The following is a 20,060-nucleotide window of genomic DNA, read 5'->3' on the forward strand; positions in this document are numbered from 1 at the left end:
AGATAGACTAGGTGTAATCTATGAATTAACAATATGTACATTATAATGATATTATACTGAGAAGATGTAGCAGAATGTACAGAGTGGAGCAAAACTGAAAGTGTAGTGAGACATGAGTGTCCTAGCAGTGTAGTGTAGAGGTCAGCAGATTTATGGCAGTGTGGTTGGGATGGCAGAGGGTTGCTAGAAACTACAAACAGTCAGCTGATAAAGTCAGATAGTCTTTGAGACATAATTAGTGGCCATGTGCTGTTAATGGGATCAGGAACCACCGCTTTTGGTCAACGTCCATGGAAAAAGTTACAAAGACTGGTTCTCCTCCTCTGCTCCTCTAAGTAGCAATAATCCTAGCAAATCCACCCATGGAGACATAAACAGTGCCGAATGATTTGACAATTTTCACAAACAAACACACAGAGTTCTCTTTCCGTGCTCATATTATTTCAATGTGCACATAATTACACCTTCCAGCCCTCTTTGTGTCCCCTATTTTATGAGGGCGCTATAAAGAACAGACTCCAGTAGAAATAAACTCCTGCAGACTTTTCTGTGCAGCAGTGTCTGGCAGGAAGCGGAGGATCTCTGGTGCACTCACTCAGATAACCTGCAGGCAGTGGGAGTTACCCAGACCAGATTTGGAGTTTCGAGAGCGAGATTTTTTTCTCATTTCTCATAAACCCCTGTTCTCAAAGACAAATGCCATCTCAGAGGTTGACAAGGCTGACAGAGACAATGCTGATCTTCTGCCAAAGCACAATAAAAATGCTCAGAGGACATCAGCATCAATCAAACACATCTATCTGACTTTCACTGGAAAATTTTATCAAACTGCGAGAGGTTTTATAGCAGATCAGATACTCAGACTTCCATCCATTCATTTTATGAACCATTAGTTCAGAAGCCTGGAGCTTATCCCAGAGAACCTAGGATACAAGGACACCATCACAGGACACAATCACACACTACAGACAATTTGGAGATGCCAATCAGCCTACGGTACATCTTTGCACTGGAGGAGGAAACCAGGGTACCTGGAGGAAACCCCGAATCAAGGGTGGGGCAGAGGCGGGAACCGAGTTATAAAAAAGATTGATAAAAATACATGTGCAATTAAATGTGTGAGCTTCTCTTATAATGCTGTAGAATTGTATATTTTTGTCTTGCAAAATAGACTAATATTTTGCAATATTTTAGTTAATGACAATAAGTAATTTTTGGTACAGTGTATGTAACACCAAGGACAATTAGCTTCATGCAATATGCAACACACAAGTAAGCACTACAACATAGTAAGGCATGCTGTTATAGGAAAATAATCAACAATGGGGGCGCAGTTATTGCCATATTTAAGCATATTTAAATGAACTTTATGTAAAAAAATGAAACATCATACTGTATATTTAACTACTTTAAAGTTACAACTGCAACACAATTTTCGATCTGTTTATCATTTACTTTATAGCTTTATAGTTCCTCTCTTTATTCTCTCTTTTGGAAAAAGAAAACAAAAACACACACAAAGCTTTTCATATCACATACAAACGTTGTCCTGAAGATTGGGAAAACGTCCTGACACTGGAGACTCCTTCCATAGCAGCTTATTACAGAAAACATTACCATTTCAGTGATTACAATTAGCCTTTGTTGTTTATTTTTACATTAGCCTTTGTTGACTGTTAGCCTTTGATTATTGTAGAGCGTCCATCATACAGGTGATTATTATAGAAACGACAACATTATTACTACATGTAACCAATACCTTCAGACCAATCAGATTTGAGAATTCATCAACTCCAGGGTGTAACATGCAACATGATACACTCTTTCATCACAAGTTTCATCTAACCTTCTAAAAGGTTTTTTTTTTGTTTTGCCCCACTGGGGAAAACATTTAAAGGTTCCATGTAGAACAGAGGGATTCTCTTTCAAAGAGTTTTCTCTAAGGATTCTTCAGATGGTTATGGGCTAGCATTAAAAAAGAAAAAGAAAAAAACACTGGGATCAGTTTTTATTAGGAACCTCCCAGTAAGATCTCTTAGGAAGGAAGGGACTTACTTAACAACACAATACAGTCTAATGAGGAGCAAAAAAAAATGTACGAGTAAACTGCAAGCAGAGGAAATAAGCTAAATATCTGAGGTTATTTACGAGGAAGATATAAGCTTTCCTCTCATAAATCAGGTCTGAGAGATGTTTGGCTAGCATGCGGGATGTTATGACAAGTTGCAGACTACAGGGTCATACTCTGTCTACATGAGAAGACACAGTGGGACAAGGTCTTCTGAGGTCAGACGTGGAACTTTTGGCCCCCTCAGTGGAGTGCTTAGACATTTGTTCCAAATTTCAACAGACTGTCTAGATTTTCTGGATCTTTGCCGTTAGAGTTTTGATCAGGACGGGTTCACTTACTTGTGCAAATGCTCAGAAGGAAGTCTGTCACAGGTGTTCCTCTGTTCAGGATGTGAGACAAACCTATCTTATAAAAAGTCTCATTTTACTTTCTCATGAAAAGAAAAAAAAACCCCACTCTGTGTGAGTATTTATTTGCTCCTTAAGATGAGCAGGCCGTGCATGTGAGCGCAAAGTTCCCGCTATTAGCAAGCTTTTGTTCCCAGATCTCTAAATAAAGAGGAACTCTTTCAAGGCAATCCCACCCCAGATGATGCCACTGACACTGACACGCAAAGAACCTTTTGTGTTTAATGAAAAAGTACTAAAGGGAAGGTCAGGGTCATTACCGTTAAAGCAGAAATCGTTTGCCATGTCCCTGCTGGAAATAATAAATAAGAACATGCAAAATGAAAACGTTTTAGAGATTAGTTGTCATTCATGAAGGGAAATTAAAGAGGGATGTTAAGTTTGAAGAGATGAGTCATCCAGCCGGGGAGGGCCGAGAATCTAGGGAGAAGTGAAGCAGGGTTCGTCCCACGCAATGACCCAAAGTTTTGACCTGCTCTTAGAAAACACTTTGTCAAGAAGAAGATTGGGGAAGTTCTGGCAACATTATTAGGGTGAAGAATATCATTCAAACCACATTTTATTGTGGAGGAAAAAGTTCAATAAATACATTTTTAGGACTTTGTTTTTTTCTCTACAAACAAACTAAATCATTGGGAAAGTTCCTAATTAAAGAAGGAAAAAACATCCCAGGGTGTGGTGTTAAAGGAAAATAGTCTATGAGGGCATGGTGTAACATGGCCCAAGACGAAATAAAGGATTTTTTCCTATTGCCAATGATAACATGTTATTCAGAAATGACATGTCATGCTTTTTAACTATTTATAGTTATATTTAAATGGCGTGGAACTTCCATGAGACACGGCCTGTCATCACTCAACAGTCATATCTTCACCGCTCTCTTGTTTGTCCCTTTTTTTCTCAAAGTTAATAAGACAAAAAATGAAAATCATCATGTTACCAGAGAGTCTTGAAGGACTTTCATGATGGAAATCCTACTTCCTGTTACAAAGCACTGACAGTGAAGACTCCTTCCATCAAATAAGTCATAAATTAAAGAAAAAAGAATTCTCTTTAGAGAATGCTTCATCTTTTTGTTTTGTTGTTACTAAGTTTTTACTATTGTTAAGTAACAATGCATATTTCTACTTCACTTTATGTATTATCGTCCAACATGCAAGTCTCTGTGAGTTAGCTGTTCGACACCATGTTAGATCTAGAGTGTAAATAAAAGGAAAATAAGAGTAAAATCATTTGAATTGAACGCGTCGAAGCTATGTTTGAATTGAAGCAGTCAGTGCTCTGGTAGACGTGGTAGACATTTTGCTGCTAAAAATAATGCAAAGCAAATCCTCATGGTTTTTTTTTTTTTTGTTAGGCAGTTCCACTTCTGCTTTGCACTACAGTGAGATTCTACAGATTTCGACTTATATTCCAGTGAACTTTCACAGGCAAGACATAGGTCTGATAAGCAGTGATAAGAAACTAGGGAAAGGTTTAAGCAGGATCAGATTACCAAGCGGCCCATATGTCCCACATGCTGTGGTTAGGACCTGCTACTATTATAAGACACACGTTAATTGATACCTTCGGTGAGTCAAATTCAAACAAGATCTCAATTGATCTGTGGTTTTCTGCATTGTCCTAAATGATTTTCAAAACAAATATGATGGTTCTTAATGTGGCAAAGCTATCGAATGGGGGTGGGGGGTGGGGGGTGTATTGGGATATAACAGACACTATGAGTAGGTGATCAAAACTTGTTAATAAGAACAATAACTCTGATTAATATAAATCTTTGTCATATTGGCCATGTGTGGTGGCTGTAGAGAAATGTTGCCACCCTGTGGAACATAACAATACAGTGCAAGCCTTAACTCTACTTGTAATTCTGTTCATCTGTTAAACTTGTTTAATGAACTTATTTACTCCTGTCACTCTTCATTGTGTTCCCATTACGTAGTGGTAATATTCCTTCTGTCCCAGCTGTAAGGTTTTCTATTCTCATCACCTCATATCTCATATACAACCACTATGTTACACAGTGCAAGCTATTTGTCAGCTGAACATGCCTTCAGGTTCTGGCAGTGCATCTTGGCACACAGCTAAAGACTGTGGTGGTTGGGCTGATCAAAATAACAGCTTAGCCAAAATAGAATCACAACTACCTCATTCCTCATTCCTCTGACATTTTTCCTTATAATACGTGATGCAATGGGTTGCGGTGGTTTATGTGATTATAAATGGACTCATAAGCAGTTTATCATAAATTATAGACAAATTGATCTTTCTCTCTCTCTCTCTCTCTCTCTCTCTCTCTCGCTCTCTCTCTCTCGCTCTCTCTGTAGAGCTTCCCATGCTCCCCCTGAGATACCAGTGAACCTGACCTCTTCTGCTCTTCAGACCTGCTTGATCTATCCTACTTCTGACTGGAGTTCTCTTCCCCTTGAAACCACTCACTGCTGCTGAGGATGGTCCACACGGACAGTAGATGGCTTTGGACTGCATTTGATACTAACACTTTTGCGACTTTGCCTAAGGATTACGATTGCTATGATACACTATATTGCCAAAAGTTTTGGGACACCCCTCCAAATCATTTTATTCACATGATGTTTATCAGGGGTTGGGCTCGGCACCTTACTTCCAGTGAAAGTAACTCTTAATGCTTTAGCATACCAAGACATTTTGGACGACTTCAGGCTCCCAACTTTGTGGGAACAGTTTGGGGATGACCCCTTCCTGTTCCAACATGACTGCACACCAGTGCACAAAGCAAGGTCCATCAAGACATGGATGAGTGAGTTTGGTGGGGAGGAACTTGACTGGCCTGTACAGAGTCCTGACCTCAACCCCATAGAACACCTTTGGGATGACGTTATAGCTGCAAAGAGCAGGCCAAATCCATATTACATTCATGTGCATGTAACGGCAGACATCCCAAAATGCTTAGCAATATAGTGTAGATTGAGGGTAAGTTGCCATGAAGACTCACATCTCAATCAGTGAAGTGTTGATAACTTCAACAAAAAACACTTTGTTTTTAAAAACTAGAAAAATTTTCCTGGTTACATAATCACAATTTCTGATCATATAGTACACAGATATAGGATAAGGAAAGTATTTATAAACAAGCTATCCAGTATCCAGTCTATCTTTTGAGCCTGGTTCCTCTCAAGATTTCCTCCTCATAACTTCTAATGAGTTTTTCCTTGCCATAATCACATCTGGCTTGCTCATTAGGGATAAATGTATCAATTTAAAATTTATGTCCTGAATTTATATATTTCTTTAAAGCTGCTTTGTGACAATGTCCATATACAAAAACAAGAGGATTTTATTTAATTGAATAGTTCACTTTGTAGCCATCATGGCATTCCTGTGTAGTTATTACAAGCGTATATGTTTATAAGAACCCACTTGTTTACCGTTTTTGGTGCTATTCGACCCTATATTTTGTATTTTGTGTATGTGTCCTGTACTGTTTTGTTTTGTATTGTCTGTTTGCACAAGGTTGCACACGTTGCACTTTATGTAGCTAGGACAACTACTTTCAGCCATAACATTGTGAGCAGTGAGAGGTGAAGTGAATAAGATAATGATCTCCTCATCATGGCACCTGTTAGTGGGTGGGATATATCAGGCAGCAAGTCAACATTTTGTCCTCAATGTTGATGTGTTGACAGTGGTGAACCAGCAACAGGGTCATGGGCGGCCAAGGCTCACTAATGCACATTGTTGAGCGATAGCTGGCCCGTGTGATCCGATCCAACAGACAAGCTACTGTTGGTTCTGATAGAAAGGTGTCAGAATACACAGTGCTTGATGGGTCAGAGGTGCAGCAAAAGGGGGACCAACACAATATTAGGCAGGTGGTCATAATGTTATGCCTGGTAAGTGTGTGCTTGAAATGACAGCTTCTTGATTTCAAAGTCCCTCATATTTTGAATCAGCCATATTTAGTGTAAATCTGCTTCCCTGACAATGAATTCTACTTTTTGTGTCTAGACAAGTGTGTACAATTGTATATAGATAATACTGGAACTAGATTTAATAGCAGCGGTTCCCACTTTTGAAGCTACATAGAGCAGTATGTGAGATGTAAGATTGCAAAACATCTACAGAGGCTTTTTTCTATCAAATAGCAACATTTATTTTTACAATCAAATGAGGTAATAGATATTTCAATGAATTTAATAAGTATGCGGCAGTGAATTATTTTCAAATGCTATGATGATGATCTGATATATATGAGGCACCTTTGGATGAGTCACAACAGATTGAACCTCAATTCCTTATACATGTAAAACCCACAGTACTTGGCAATAAAGCTGATTCTGATTCTCCTGCACATGCACTTTTCTCCATAACAAACAGGGCAAAGGCTTCACAATGCTGGGTTTATTCATGGCTGTTTCTGTGGTAATGGTTGCTGCTTTTAGAATAAGGAGAAAACTTAAGAAGTGTGTGTGATGAAAAGTGTCAGAGCCACAGCAGTGTACACATGTCTGATCTTTTTTCTCATCACACCTTTAATCAAGGTAACCTTTTAACCGTTTTATTTTGTATAAAAGAGCAGGAAGTACATTGTTGTACAGGTTAAGCATTACACTCTGCCCCATTCGTGCTTCAAGCAGTGGCCTGTCCTTACTTTTTAAAGTCTCTAGTAATAACACAGAAAGATCCACATGATGCCAATAAAACATCTTTCACTGCAACGCTAATTCACTCCAGTAATTGCTACCCTCCGTATGGCACCATGTTGGCTAAGATGCACTTTTCATCAGGTAAGATGCACATTTCACCAGTTCACACAGCCTAAAGCTACAGGAATACTTTGAAAAATGGAAAGGAAACGAAAAACTGCCTTATGCCCCCTTAGACGGTATGAGGAAGAAACCTTGAGAGGAACCAGACTCAAAAGGGAACCCATTCTTATTTGGGTGACACCAGAGAGTGTGATTATTAATGATTATAAACACCAAAGAGTGTGATTATGAACAATGTCCTTTCTACAGTTATGTACAGTTAGTTATGTACAGTCAGTCAGTATATGCAGATACAGCATATGTAGAATCTTATTGTGTGTATTAATTAGGAGGTTGTTGTCATCCTCAAAGTCCACACAGGGTTGGCATCGTTGCTTTGAATACCCAAATCCTGACAGCGGGGAAAACATAAAACTCCCAAAGATCTGTGTTATATGCTAGGCTTTGTGCTAGCATTGCTGACAGGTGTATATTAAGTAGAACAGTCAGTTCTCAAAGTTGATGTGATGGAAGCAGAAAAAATGGGCAAGCAGAAGGATCTGAGCAGTGGAAGGTTCGTGGTGCTGTCCAGATGTGGTCCAAAGAACCAACGTCAGGGTCATGGGCACCCAAGGCTCACTGATATGCTTGGAGAGTGAAAGATAGAACATATGGATCCATTCCATGGAAGAGCTACACATTGCTGAAAATGTTAATGTTGGCTATGATAGTCCGGGGTCAGAACACACATTGCACACAGCTTCGTAACTGCATATGAGGATGCAGAGCTACAAACCAGCCTGAGTGACTATGCTGAGCCTTGTCCAGTGCCAAAAAATTGATGTTTTGATGTGGTTAAGGCTCTGGGTTGTTGATTGGAAGATCGGGGTTCACTGCCAAGCTGCCACTATTGAGCAAGGCCCTTAACCCTTCACACTCCAGGGCCGTTGTATGTCCAGGGACGCTGAAACTCCAGGGGCACTGTATGTAATGTCTGTGCTGTAATGTCTATGTGGCAATAATAAAGGCCTCTTCTTCTTCTTCTTCTTGATGGCACATGGAGGACCTACACAATATTAAGCATGTGGTTTTAATGTTATGGCCAATTGGTGTGTATATGCACTTATATTTTTCAGGCATAACATTATTAACCTTCCTAATATTGTGTTGGTCCCCCCTTTGCTGCCAAAACAGCCCTGACCCATCAAGGCATGGACTCCACTAGATCCCTGAAGGTGTGCTGTGGTATCTGGCACCAAGATGTTAGCAGCAGATCCTTTAATCCCTGTAAGTTGTGATGTGGGGCCTCCATACTTACAGGACTTAAAGGATACGTTTGATAGATACTGACCACTGCAGACCGGGAACACCCCACAAGAGCTGCAATTTTGGAGATGCTCTGATCCAGTCGTCTAGCGATCACAATTTGGCCCTTGCCATATCCTTATGCTTGTCCATTTTTCCTGCTTCTAACACATCAACTTTGAGGACAAAATGTTCACTTGCTGCCTAATATATCCCACCCACTAACAGGTGCCATGATGAGGAGATCATCAGTCTTATTCACTTCACCTCTCACTGCTCAGAATGTTATACCTGATCGGTATAATGGAAATGGAATGAATATGTTAATTTTGTCTGAAAAGTCTGGAATTATTTTCAGTTGTATTTAATATTTGTTGTGCATTACTGTGAAGTTTTGTAGTAACTGCATTTAATTTAATGGGGTATTTGGGCGGGTAGGATGAATAGAGACAGGAGAAAGTGGCTGAGATCAACCTTGGTGAATGATAGACTGAATAAATGCAGCCTGCATAAAGTTTGTGCACCTCATAGATTATCAGCAGGAACTCTATAGGGAGTTAGATCTAAGGAGTTAGGGTGAACACTGTAGAGGCTGAGCGTGTTAGTGAATAAGTGAACAGTCGAAAATCATTGCAGGGCCTTCTCCTGGAACGTCATATACTCATAAGTGTTTATTTGAACAAAAAAATCCACAGCCTTACTCAAGCAGAACTGAAGGAAGGACTCATTTTGGAGATTTTATTGTGCTATCAGGTAGGAGTCATTTTTAAAAAAAACAATCAATATGACATCAGTAAGAAAAAAATATGTATGTGTTGAATACAGATTACTATTTTGGACACAAAATATGTGCAATACAATCTAAACGTAAATCTCACATTTCAAACCCATATAATCATAACGAGTGCATCACTCAATGCCTTTTTGTTGATTTTTTTTTATTCTCACGCTCACTGATCATTTATACTTAACACCGTTATGGATTCTATTCTGCAATCACTGTTCAAACTAAGTCAAAATACGGAAGAAATCCAGACATCTTGTTAGGTGTTATTACACTGCTCCATGGTTTCAGTACATGAAACATTATATTGTTCTCAATTTTGCAGCTATTAAGAAGCACTTTTCATTATGTGTACATCATGTTTGTGCCTTCAGTCTGGCCTCGTTTGTAACATTAATCTGCAACGACATCATACAATATGAGAAACGCTATTCGTAACCTCTAACAGATGTCCCAGTGTAACACTGCAATACTAAAAAGCTTACTAATACTAATACTAAAAATGGAAGAAGAGGAAAAAAACCTAGCAGACCAACAGGCTACCGGTCTATCTGTTTGCAGCTATGTTGAGAGAACCCTTGTCCCGGTTCCGCAGGCCTGAGTAGGTCAGATGTCTCTTTGGATTCAGCACAGGGAGAACCCATCTTGAACACCACTTCAGCTTCAGGGAAGACCGATGAATGGAGCATCTTATCAAAGCGTTAGACCGGCGCTCTGTGGAAGCGGGCCAGAAAATGAGATCCCTGGCAGGAAAAAAAAGAAAAATATTTATATGTATATACAGTACAACAACCTGACATGAATTTCAGCTCTGCAAAGTGCTCTGACAGTCCTCAGGAAAAAAGAGGCAAGCTTGGTAGAGTGTTAGTGAAGCTGAAGCAGAGAAGTGGAACCGGCTAGTTCAGAGTATGTGGAGAAAAAAAGTAATTCAGGAACATAAACAGAGTAGACCAGCTTGCTCACTTTGTCACAGCAGGAAGTTGCTTAATATTAAATGTATTTAAAGTATACATACTTTATCCTGCTAGCATTACAAATATATATATATATATTGCATCCAAAAGCAGTATGCTGTCACAAGGTGAAGCTTGATGTAGTAGAATACAGAATGCCGAGCGTCTTGTTTGCTGCTTGTCTGAGAGCTTGGCTAGAGAGGAAGTGGAAAGCACTCAGCACACAAAGCTACTTACACAGTGTCACTAAGCTCGCCCCAATGCTTATTTCTTCTTTCCTCCTAATGACATATTTTCTGTTTTTTTCTTCTGTGCCTCATTGAACAAAAAACACACTTTTATATTAACACTTGCTGACCAACATGGCACCAGGCAGCTAACCAGCACTTTCTAGAGAGGACCAGCTACAAACTCAAGGCAATGTTAGCAAACATTAGATATAACATATGTTTTCAGAGCAACCCTATCTTCACACTAGCAAACAGCAAGCTGCATATGACGCTATAATTAGCTATAAAGTCGCTTGTTGGCACTCTTTTTTTTAGTTAGGTGGTTCCTATAAGGATGAGTAGTAGCCGCTAAAGACAATTTAAATAATGTGACGATTTAAATATTGTGCTAATTAGTGTTAAAGTTGGTTGTTTGATTTGCATGTTGCATGTAGGCTCTGTATTAGCATTGTTAGCAGATTAGCAAAGCAAGCTAACTTTGCAACATATGTACATATACCAGATTTAAGCAGTAGTAGCTTCTAACGCTAAATTGTTAAACACAACTTAAATAATCTGCTAATTAGTGTTAAAGTTGGTTGTTTGCATGCTGCATACTAGGCTTTGTATTAGTATTACTGGCAGATTAGCAAAACTGTACAAGCTATGTACACGCAATAGAGGTATCAACAATGTCGGCTACTTCCTTCCAAGCTTTATTTATATGTTTTTTTTGCAACGTCTCAATATACATTTAATGAGAGGTTGAGAGCAATGTGGAACTAATTGAAGGAACGTTGGGAGGTCTGGTCCGAGAAAATGATTTGTAGTTGGTGTTTTAGCATGTCTTAATTAAAAAATAACATAAAATTGAGAAAATGGATGATCACTTGATGCTTTCTTGCTTGCTAGTGGGAACACAAGGTCAATGCTGTATGTGAACTATTCAAACGTAATAACATTTTCTTGGTTATCTTGTGAGATTAGATAGAAGGTTATTATTCAAAACAGAATTATTTTTAAAATGAAGACTGTAAATCATTATGTGTGTGCAGGTTAATAATAAACATACAAACTGAATGGATGTCATATATAAGTGGAGAGAGCAGTGGAGAGTCTACCTCAGTCATGGCGTCATCGATCTGCTTCAGCTCCTCGTAATGATCTCGGGAGTCTCTTAAAGGTTGGACCATGATCTCCTCGATCTGTGGGAAGAGCTGAACACACACGAGACTCAGAGTTAGTAGAGCTGCAGTGGTCATCATGAATGAGCTCAAATATCTTAAATATAGTCAAAATGATCAAGTAGATCCTATTAAAAGATTTCAAGAAATCAAGTCTAAGATTATTATATATATATATATTTATATATATATATATATATATATATATATATATATATATATATATATATATATATATATTTTATATATAAATATATATATATATATATATATATATATATATATATATATATATTTTATATATAAATATATATATATATATATATATATATATATATTTTTTTTTTTTTTTCTTTCTTTTTTTTATTTTACTATTTGTAAACTTCTTAGATTGTATGCAAAACATTTTGCTTTTTTTATTTTACTTATTTTTAATTGATTTTAATTATAATTTAATTGATTAAAATGATTTTTAAAAGATTTAAATATTCTAAATTTATTTAATATTTATTTAATTTTAAAATATTATTCATTTCTAAAAAAAAAAGGCCAATAATCCACCAATAGAATAAGAAAATGGAAAAAGTAAAATTTGCCCAAAAAAATAGGATTAAGAATTTTGTATTTGTTTTATTGTAACCTTGTAATAAAATTGACTAAAATAAAGATATTATTACTTGTTAGGATGTTTTTTTTTTTTGCAGATAAAGATAAAATCTTTTTATTTGTGCCATAATTATTGACTGTCACTTGAGTTCAACATACATCAGTTTAACATACACCTATAAGACACTAGTCCATACCTTCATGACTGTTTCAAACATGGGGATGAGGACAAACTTAATGAAGCCAATCTGAGCTGTGGGCTTGGTCACTTTGTCTCTGTCCATAAACGGAGCGACGGGTAAACCCTCAGACTTCTCTCTGTCACTCTGAACAGAAATATGCATATGTGTGACTCTGTGTGGAGCAACACAACTCTTAAAAGCCGTATAGAGTGCAGGAGAACACATTGTGCTGACCTGCATGAAGTACTCCTCCAGCAGACAGTCCACCCACGGCTCGGCGACTTCTGTGGGCCTGACTTCATTGGAAATGTCACAGCATTTGATGAGGACCATCTTCAGCTACACATACACACACACACACACACACACAAGCACACACACACACACACACAGATGAGAGAAACAAAGAGGACTTTTGTGGACTGGGTCATCAGATCTCTACCTTTCATCAGGTTCCGTGCAAGAAAGACAAAAAAGCCACTCATCACACTGGGCCATATTTGGAGTTGAGTGAAGCGTGAGAAACTTACTGAGATTATCTGCTCAGTTTTCAGCTTATTCAAAATGGTCTATTATCTAAACGCTTGCTTTTACAGTTGGAGAGAATTGGCGTGTCTCAGTCATTCTGTATTCAAACTTGAAGCACAAAATGTACTGAGGGTCTGATACTGGTCTTGAAGAGTTTGTATTTCTATCTACTTGGTGCAAAAAAAAAAGGGCTTTCTTACTTTACCTGCTTTTCCATTATTATTATTGTTGTTATTGTTATTAGGTTATTCTGCATACTACTGTAGTGCCTAGTTTTTCCATATGCTGGTGAACTGCAAGATTTCTAAATAAACATGACTATCATTAACTAGCCATGATCATCTACTATAACTTCAGTATGTTTTCTTTACATGGAACAGTACAATTAGAGTCACATTTATTTGAGTGTGTACTGTATCATACTGAATTACTCAAAACACCCTTTTTCTAGTCTCCTGCTTTAATGTTAAAGTCTTTTGTACCTAAGAGATGAATCTTTCGGGCCGACTTAAATCACTAACTCTGAATGTGGCCCGTCGCTCATGGCATGGAATTGAGTACCTACACAGGTTACATGTTCCTCATTGGTGAAGTCGAAATTGTCCACTTTGTGCTTGAAAGAGTCCAGGATCTCTCCATGCCTGGCCATATCAGTAGCTAAAATCAGTGTGATGATTGCCTATAGGTGAAAGGTTAAAGAGTTATACACCTTCTTATATGAAATCAATCACTCTCTTATAGAGTTTTAGATCGAGAGTTAGAAACTGCGCCTGCATGAACCAACCTGACGGATCTGTTTAAAAGCTTCAGAGTCCACGTTGGCAAAGATGTTACACTCGGGCAAAGCCAGGATCTGAAAGGCCACGGCGCAATGGTGGTTCTCCAGAGGAGAGATGTCATTGTAACGTACGGCTAGTTCGGTGCGTGCATTTATCTGATACCTGAAAGAAAATCAGATGGTTTAGACTCTATTCATATACACTATTATAGCAATTGTGAGGTTTCAATGACTTTTAGAGCTAAATACGTGTTATTGTAGCCAGGATGGTCCAAGTCGTGACATACTGCAGCAGTCATTAAAATGCCCAAATCTGTCAGGGTGAGCTTTTCCTGTCGACCAAAAACACCCATGCATACACACACACACACACACACAAAAACATGTTTATGTGCTTCTATCACAGTGCAGATGTCACGCCTTTAGTAAGCAACTCAGTTCTCACCTGAAGGTTGCAGAGGTGAATCATGCCATACATCATCTGGCTCACACAGAAGCAATGACGGAAGTTATGGAAAGGGTTGCTACGGTAATTTTCTTGAATAGCAAGCTGTGAAAATATGAACATAAACACAAACGTTTTTTCTCAACCCAACTCAATAACCAGAATTTTGAAACTGGTTAAAAATCTTCCTCTTACCAGCCAGCGTTTAAGAGTAATGGGGTTCATGTTGAACTCCTTTACCAAGCCTAAATCATGGTACATGTATTCCAAGCAACTGAGCATCTGAAGCACAAAACAAAAAAAATCACACCGGCTATCAAATCGCTAAACACAAAGATGCGTAGTCACAAAGAAATCTTGTCATATCTAAATACTTACGTTCCTCCGAAGCATACTTACTTCGTTATGCTCCCAGTGCCAGACATCAAAGGTTGGCTTCTTCAGAGCTTCGATGGTCTCCTGAGAGAGCGTGTACTGAGGAGAAAGAAAATAAATGGTGTGACGATGGATCGTTCCTTTTTCTTAAAAACCCATTTGACACATTTTGTTCAAAGCACCTTTGGATAGCTGGGCACATCACGCCGAGGAGTTAATTTCTTTCCATCGTCCGAGAAGTTGTACTTACACGGGCAATTTACTCTAATGAAGAAAAAGGTAGCGTTATGCAACATGTGGAATATTTTAGGTTGACTGAATGATTGCAAATCCTTACCTTCCTCCCCCTCTGGAAGTCATCTCATCTCTCAGCTTCTTCAGGTCGTTCTTGCACTTTTCAATCTCCACAACCTTCAGGCCCTCCACTAAATATGTTAAAAAGAAGCAAAATTAGATCATGAATATTACAATTGAACTACATCATTCTCTTAATTGCTCATACACAGAGAAAGATGGATCACATACGCTCCACTCGCTTCTCCAACATAGCCAGCCTATTGGTCACTTCAGTTTTCAGTTCATTGATCTTGAAAGCCCTAAAGACGAGAAACTCTTTTCAGACAAGCCGTCCAAGAATCTCTCAGCTCACTGCATTTGAAATGTAAAAGAATGCCTCTTCGGTCTCTGGGAAAACAAACACTGGCATTACCTGCTGAACTGCTCTGCCACCTGCGATAACACGTTCTGAAACATGTCTTCTTTCTCTGCGCGGGGAAGCATACAGACTGTAAATCACATGCTTACCTAAATTACCTGCAAAATATAGACTGAGGAAACAGTCATCCGTCATCATAAATGTCAGCGTTAAAGATGGAAAGAGTCATAACAGTGTTGGAAAGTACAATGTGTTTTATTGTTTGTTACCTCCCAGCTGACCGGTTGAGAGGGGAACGACTTTATAAAGGGAACTGGACGGGAAGAAATTATGCAAAATGATTAGTTATAAGAAGGAATTAGATGGTTTACAGTATATGGCGATGTATTAATGTGATAAATAATTGATTACTTGGGCGAGTTGGTGGGCATGGTGGGGTCAATAGATACCAGAGCTCCCTCAGGGTCCACCAGCATTATAGCTGTAGTCCTGTGGAAAGATATTCTGTTTCTAGTTATAAGTGGAGAAGTAGCCACTCAGCTACTATCCATTCTATCCATCCATCTATTTTCTATACCACCTGGAGTCTCTTAGTGCAGAAGGTGGGGGACACCCTGGACACGGACGGTCCTAACCCACCACAGGACACAATCACACACTCATACACCACAGACAATGCCAATCAACCCTACAACATATTTCTTTGGACTGGAGAGCCCAGAGGAAACCCCTAAAGCATGTGGAAAATGTAGAGGTACAACTCTGGAGGTGCATGCTGGAACATGAGAAGATTACACTACACCACCATGCCACCTCCATACAAATTCAGCTTTTAAAAGTAAATGTATAGGATTTCACTTACTTTACTCAACCATTAAGGCTCATTTTTTTCAGTTAAACCCCTACCGTTCTAGTATGCCTTAAACTTTTTTGTTTACAATAGTATACTAATACCTACATCGTAATTCATGGACAATATTCTGTAATATCTGTAATTTGTGCAGTCTAGTGTCTTACAAAATATATCTGTAACTAACCTTATAAACAATAATGAGGTCATTAGAATTCTTTTGCCTGCTTCCTGTTTTGGGGTCAGATCATTTAGTCCACATGTTTCGATTTGGCACAGGTTTTTACACCGGATGCCCTTCCTTCCAAGTTTATCTGGCCTTCGGGCCGGTACTGAGAGTTAACTCAATAGTTAAGCCTGAGAATTAAACCTGGGCCACGGCAAAGAGAGCGTGGGATCCTGCCGCTGGACCGCCAGGAGGCTAATAAGTTAATTATAATTAATGATCTAGAAAACATAAAAAAAAACTTCATTCAGTATATTATTTATGGTCAGTGAAGTTTGGCACCCACTGTGTTCCACAGGATGAGTTCTGGGTACCCTGTGACCCTTTGTAGGAAAAACGGTACAGATGGATGGAAGTGATTTTGACAATTTTAGTCTATCGTTAATGTTAATAATAATAAATCACTTTATGACCAATTTATGCAGATGAATTAGCGTTAGATAAAAGTTAAATACCTTATAAAGTAGATAAATATGAGGTATAAAGATACACACAGGCATGAATTTAAAGCTTAAACCATGAGATTCTGCTGTCGCTTAGACTTAAAACAGGTGTCTAAGTGTGATGTCAACTTGATAGTAACTCAATTGACTGACCTAGAGATGTTTGAAGAGGAGCACAAAAGCTCTTTAATGTCACATGGACTGCAGTGACGACTGAACAACACCTAGAGAAAAAAACAAGTCTGTGATGCAGCATTTACAGTGCTAAAACCTCCATCATACATATGAGCTTACATTATGTAGACGAAATAATTTAACAATTAAAATGCGCTCGATTAAGCTGATGCAATTGTGTGCAAGCATGTTGATAAATATATATCAGGGAAGATAAACAGGCTATTTCGTTTCGATTATTGTAGTCTTGGAGTAATGGCCTACAGGTGTACCAGACAGCTCACTCAGCTCCAGTCTCCAGCACTTCCTCATCTAGAGTGGACACATGTCATGTCCAGCTCCCACTTGGCCCTTGCATGCATTTCACCCAGTGAGCACATGATCATTTATATCAATTATATGAACAAGCGCTTCAGAGTGAGCAGAATGTGAACACAATTACACATGGCCATGTTTTAGTACCATGCGACACCTCTGCAGTACGCAATGCTGAGAGTGAGAAGTCCCCTTGGAATAGTAGTGTAAATTGTCCCCTCTCTTCATTATAATCATTTACTTCTCATAAGGTCATTCCTGAGGGAAATGTACCTGAGAAGTGCTGACAGCGGCGATGCAGGTTGAGCGTGTTAGTAGCAGGTGTCGCTGCAGCCTATTATGCCACTGACACCTGTGGATCAACTTTATTTTTAACCTCAACTCACTACTATTCCTGCACATGCTCTTGACTACTACTCCCTCCTCTCCTGGTACCTGATGATAAATCAGCTGCTTGCTGACCTATTTATTATAAACCATCATATCTGGGACACGCTGTTTAAACTGCACGTGATTCGATATCTAAACAGGACAAGCTGTTTTTGTATGTCACAAAATGTTATGAAAGATGCAAAGCATTTGATGACCAGCAATTATGTGGGGTAGATGAGGGTGAGATGCACCCAGGAAGTGGTGGGATATGAACTAACAACCCTTTTATCACTTGCACAATCAAAAAGTTCAACTCAATCGAATATTTTTTAACTTTTACCTATTGTGTGGACTAAAAAAGGTGTTTATTGCAGTTCTGACTATGTAGGACTAATAATCTCTTGCATCTATCATGGTGAATATTTTTAATAAAACAATTTTTAAATAAATAAATAAATAAAATATTTTTTATGATTTTATTTGTAAGGTCTATATTGATCATACCCTTTTCAAAGCTTTGTTTTTATTTATTTATTTTTATTTTTTTTGTTTTGTTCCAATTTTGCTATCCTATTTTGATTTTATTATACAACACTTCTGCTATGTGAATAAATGTGACTTGACCTAATGTTATTTATAGAGCGCTTTTTAACAATAGACATTGCCAGAAAGCAGCGTTCCACAGATCCGGATGTAGATGAATATCTCTAACGAGCAATCCAGATGTGATGGTTGTAAGAAAAAATCCTCTCTAAGACGGCATGAGGAAGAAATCTTCAGAGGAATGTCTGATTAAATAGAGAACTCATCCTCTCCTGGGGGACACCATGTACCTGGATACATCACCCAAATACTAAAGCATTAAAATGTCCAGTCTACACTTGAATAGAGTAATCCTTTATAACTGTCCATATAATAATCATGATAACAGTGGATACTTTGACTGGAAATATGTGAAATGTTGTAAATGCTTCATATGTCTCCTTTTTTTTGCTTGTCATGCCAAAGACCCATTTTCCATTAAAGAACTAAAAAGGGTGTGATAGTAAAAGTGAGTGAAACTTTGGAAGATCATACTGAAACTTTCTGATTCATCTTCAGTTTTATCAGCTGCTCTCAAATATGAATCAGCAACAAATTGCTGCAAAGTAAAAACAGTATAAGTTAAATATTTGTTTTAACATAAATAAAATATATATATATATATATATATATATATATAAAAAATGATAGTTATAAAATATATATATAAAATGATATAAAATGATAGTATAAAATACTGTTCTATCTATATATTTTATATATATATATATATATATATATATATATATATATATATATATATATATATATATATATATATATAAGTATATATATAATTTTGTACTCATTTATACATCTTAAAATTGCCTTATTCTATTTGCAAATAATTTTACATATGTTAATATCTACAAAGAATAAAAAGGAAACTGCCAACAGAATAAATAGGCTTAATGGACTTATATTTGCTGTATAATATAATCTTATAATAAAAAAAACATTCAATAATTTTCTTTTATGCATAAAATAAAAATTATGAATTAAATTATAAGTTAAATTTAATTTAATTTAATTTAATTTAACGTTTAATTATTATTGTTAATTTTTTTTCAGTGTCGGTATCTATAATAAATAGACTGGGTTTGTTCACTAACTAGTGTTAATCATACTATATCCTGATGTTTTAGTCTATATTTATTTTATAAGTCCCAGAGAGAAATATAAAAAATAATTAAAAGTCATGATAGTCCAATCAAATGACCTTGAGCTTATGCAAGACTGACACTTATAACATTTATATTGTAATATTTTTTTTTTCCTTTTGTACTTCAGTAGTAGTAAATTTAGTTTTATTTCAATTCTGTGCTGTCACTGGACACTTGTACTGTGTTTGTGTCCAGTAAAATGTGAATCTGAACACGCATGTCAGCATCAGTGGTCTCTGAGCTATAACATACACAGGAATGCACTACTGACCTTCTGTACTTTGCCGTCCACGTCCAGGTAGATGGTTTTGGGGGCGTAGGATGAAGAGCCTGATCCCATGCTGGCAGCGCAGGGTGCGTTCAAGCTGAGGCGTTCTCCCGAGGTGTATGCAGCCCCTCACTCTTCCAGGTGCTATGCATGGAGGGGAAAGTGAAACAGGGAGACGAAGAGGGATCGTAGGATTTTTAATGTAATTGCAGCTCTTCACCGTTGCCAGGGGACTGTTACTACACAGAGAAAGTGGGCTGCTCTTGTCTCGCTCTGATATCTTCAGCTGCTATTGTATTGGCTTTTTATACACATAACTGCGGATGATGTCAGCCAATTTGACAGTTTATCCTGGGCGGGTGTATTTTGGCTTGGGTGACAAAGCATTGACAGCTTTATGTATGAGTCAGGGCTGTGATAAACTGATGATGAAATCATTAAAATTAGGCAGTATGTCT

At 37.8% G+C, this 20,060-nt stretch overlaps 1 protein-coding gene across 3 annotated transcripts; it reads right to left on the minus strand.

Moving 5' to 3' along the window:
- Positions 1–9,222: 9,222 nt before the first annotated feature.
- On the minus strand, positions 9,223–19,887 carry pde9ac (phosphodiesterase 9ac). Of its 3 annotated transcripts, none has more exons than XM_058413059.1 (19): positions 19,606–19,887; positions 16,882–16,952; positions 15,621–15,698; positions 15,479–15,522; positions 15,264–15,318; positions 15,080–15,150; positions 14,892–14,979; positions 14,737–14,818; positions 14,579–14,653; positions 14,375–14,461; positions 14,180–14,284; positions 13,984–14,066; positions 13,741–13,897; positions 13,522–13,635; positions 12,663–12,767; positions 12,444–12,572; positions 11,578–11,673; positions 10,485–10,556; positions 9,223–10,037 (listed from the first exon to the last, which is right to left on the minus strand). In XM_058413059.1, exons 1-18 carry the CDS (start codon positions 19,672–19,674, stop codon positions 10,512–10,514), a joined length of 1,554 nt encoding a protein of 517 aa, XP_058269042.1. In that variant the 5' UTR covers positions 19,675–19,887; the 3' UTR covers positions 9,223–10,037; positions 10,485–10,511. The 3 variants fall into 3 exon arrangements, with proteins under 3 accessions (XP_058269042.1, XP_058269041.1, XP_058269043.1); XM_058413058.1 differs by having other exon boundaries at positions 10,485–10,562; XM_058413060.1 differs by lacking the exon at positions 10,485–10,556.
- Positions 19,888–20,060: the final 173 nt, after the last annotated feature.

Source organism: Hemibagrus wyckioides, linkage group LG17, assembly GCF_019097595.1.
Source record: "Hemibagrus wyckioides isolate EC202008001 linkage group LG17, SWU_Hwy_1.0, whole genome shotgun sequence".
Classification (NCBI taxonomy): domain Eukaryota; kingdom Metazoa; phylum Chordata; class Actinopteri; order Siluriformes; family Bagridae; genus Hemibagrus; species Hemibagrus wyckioides.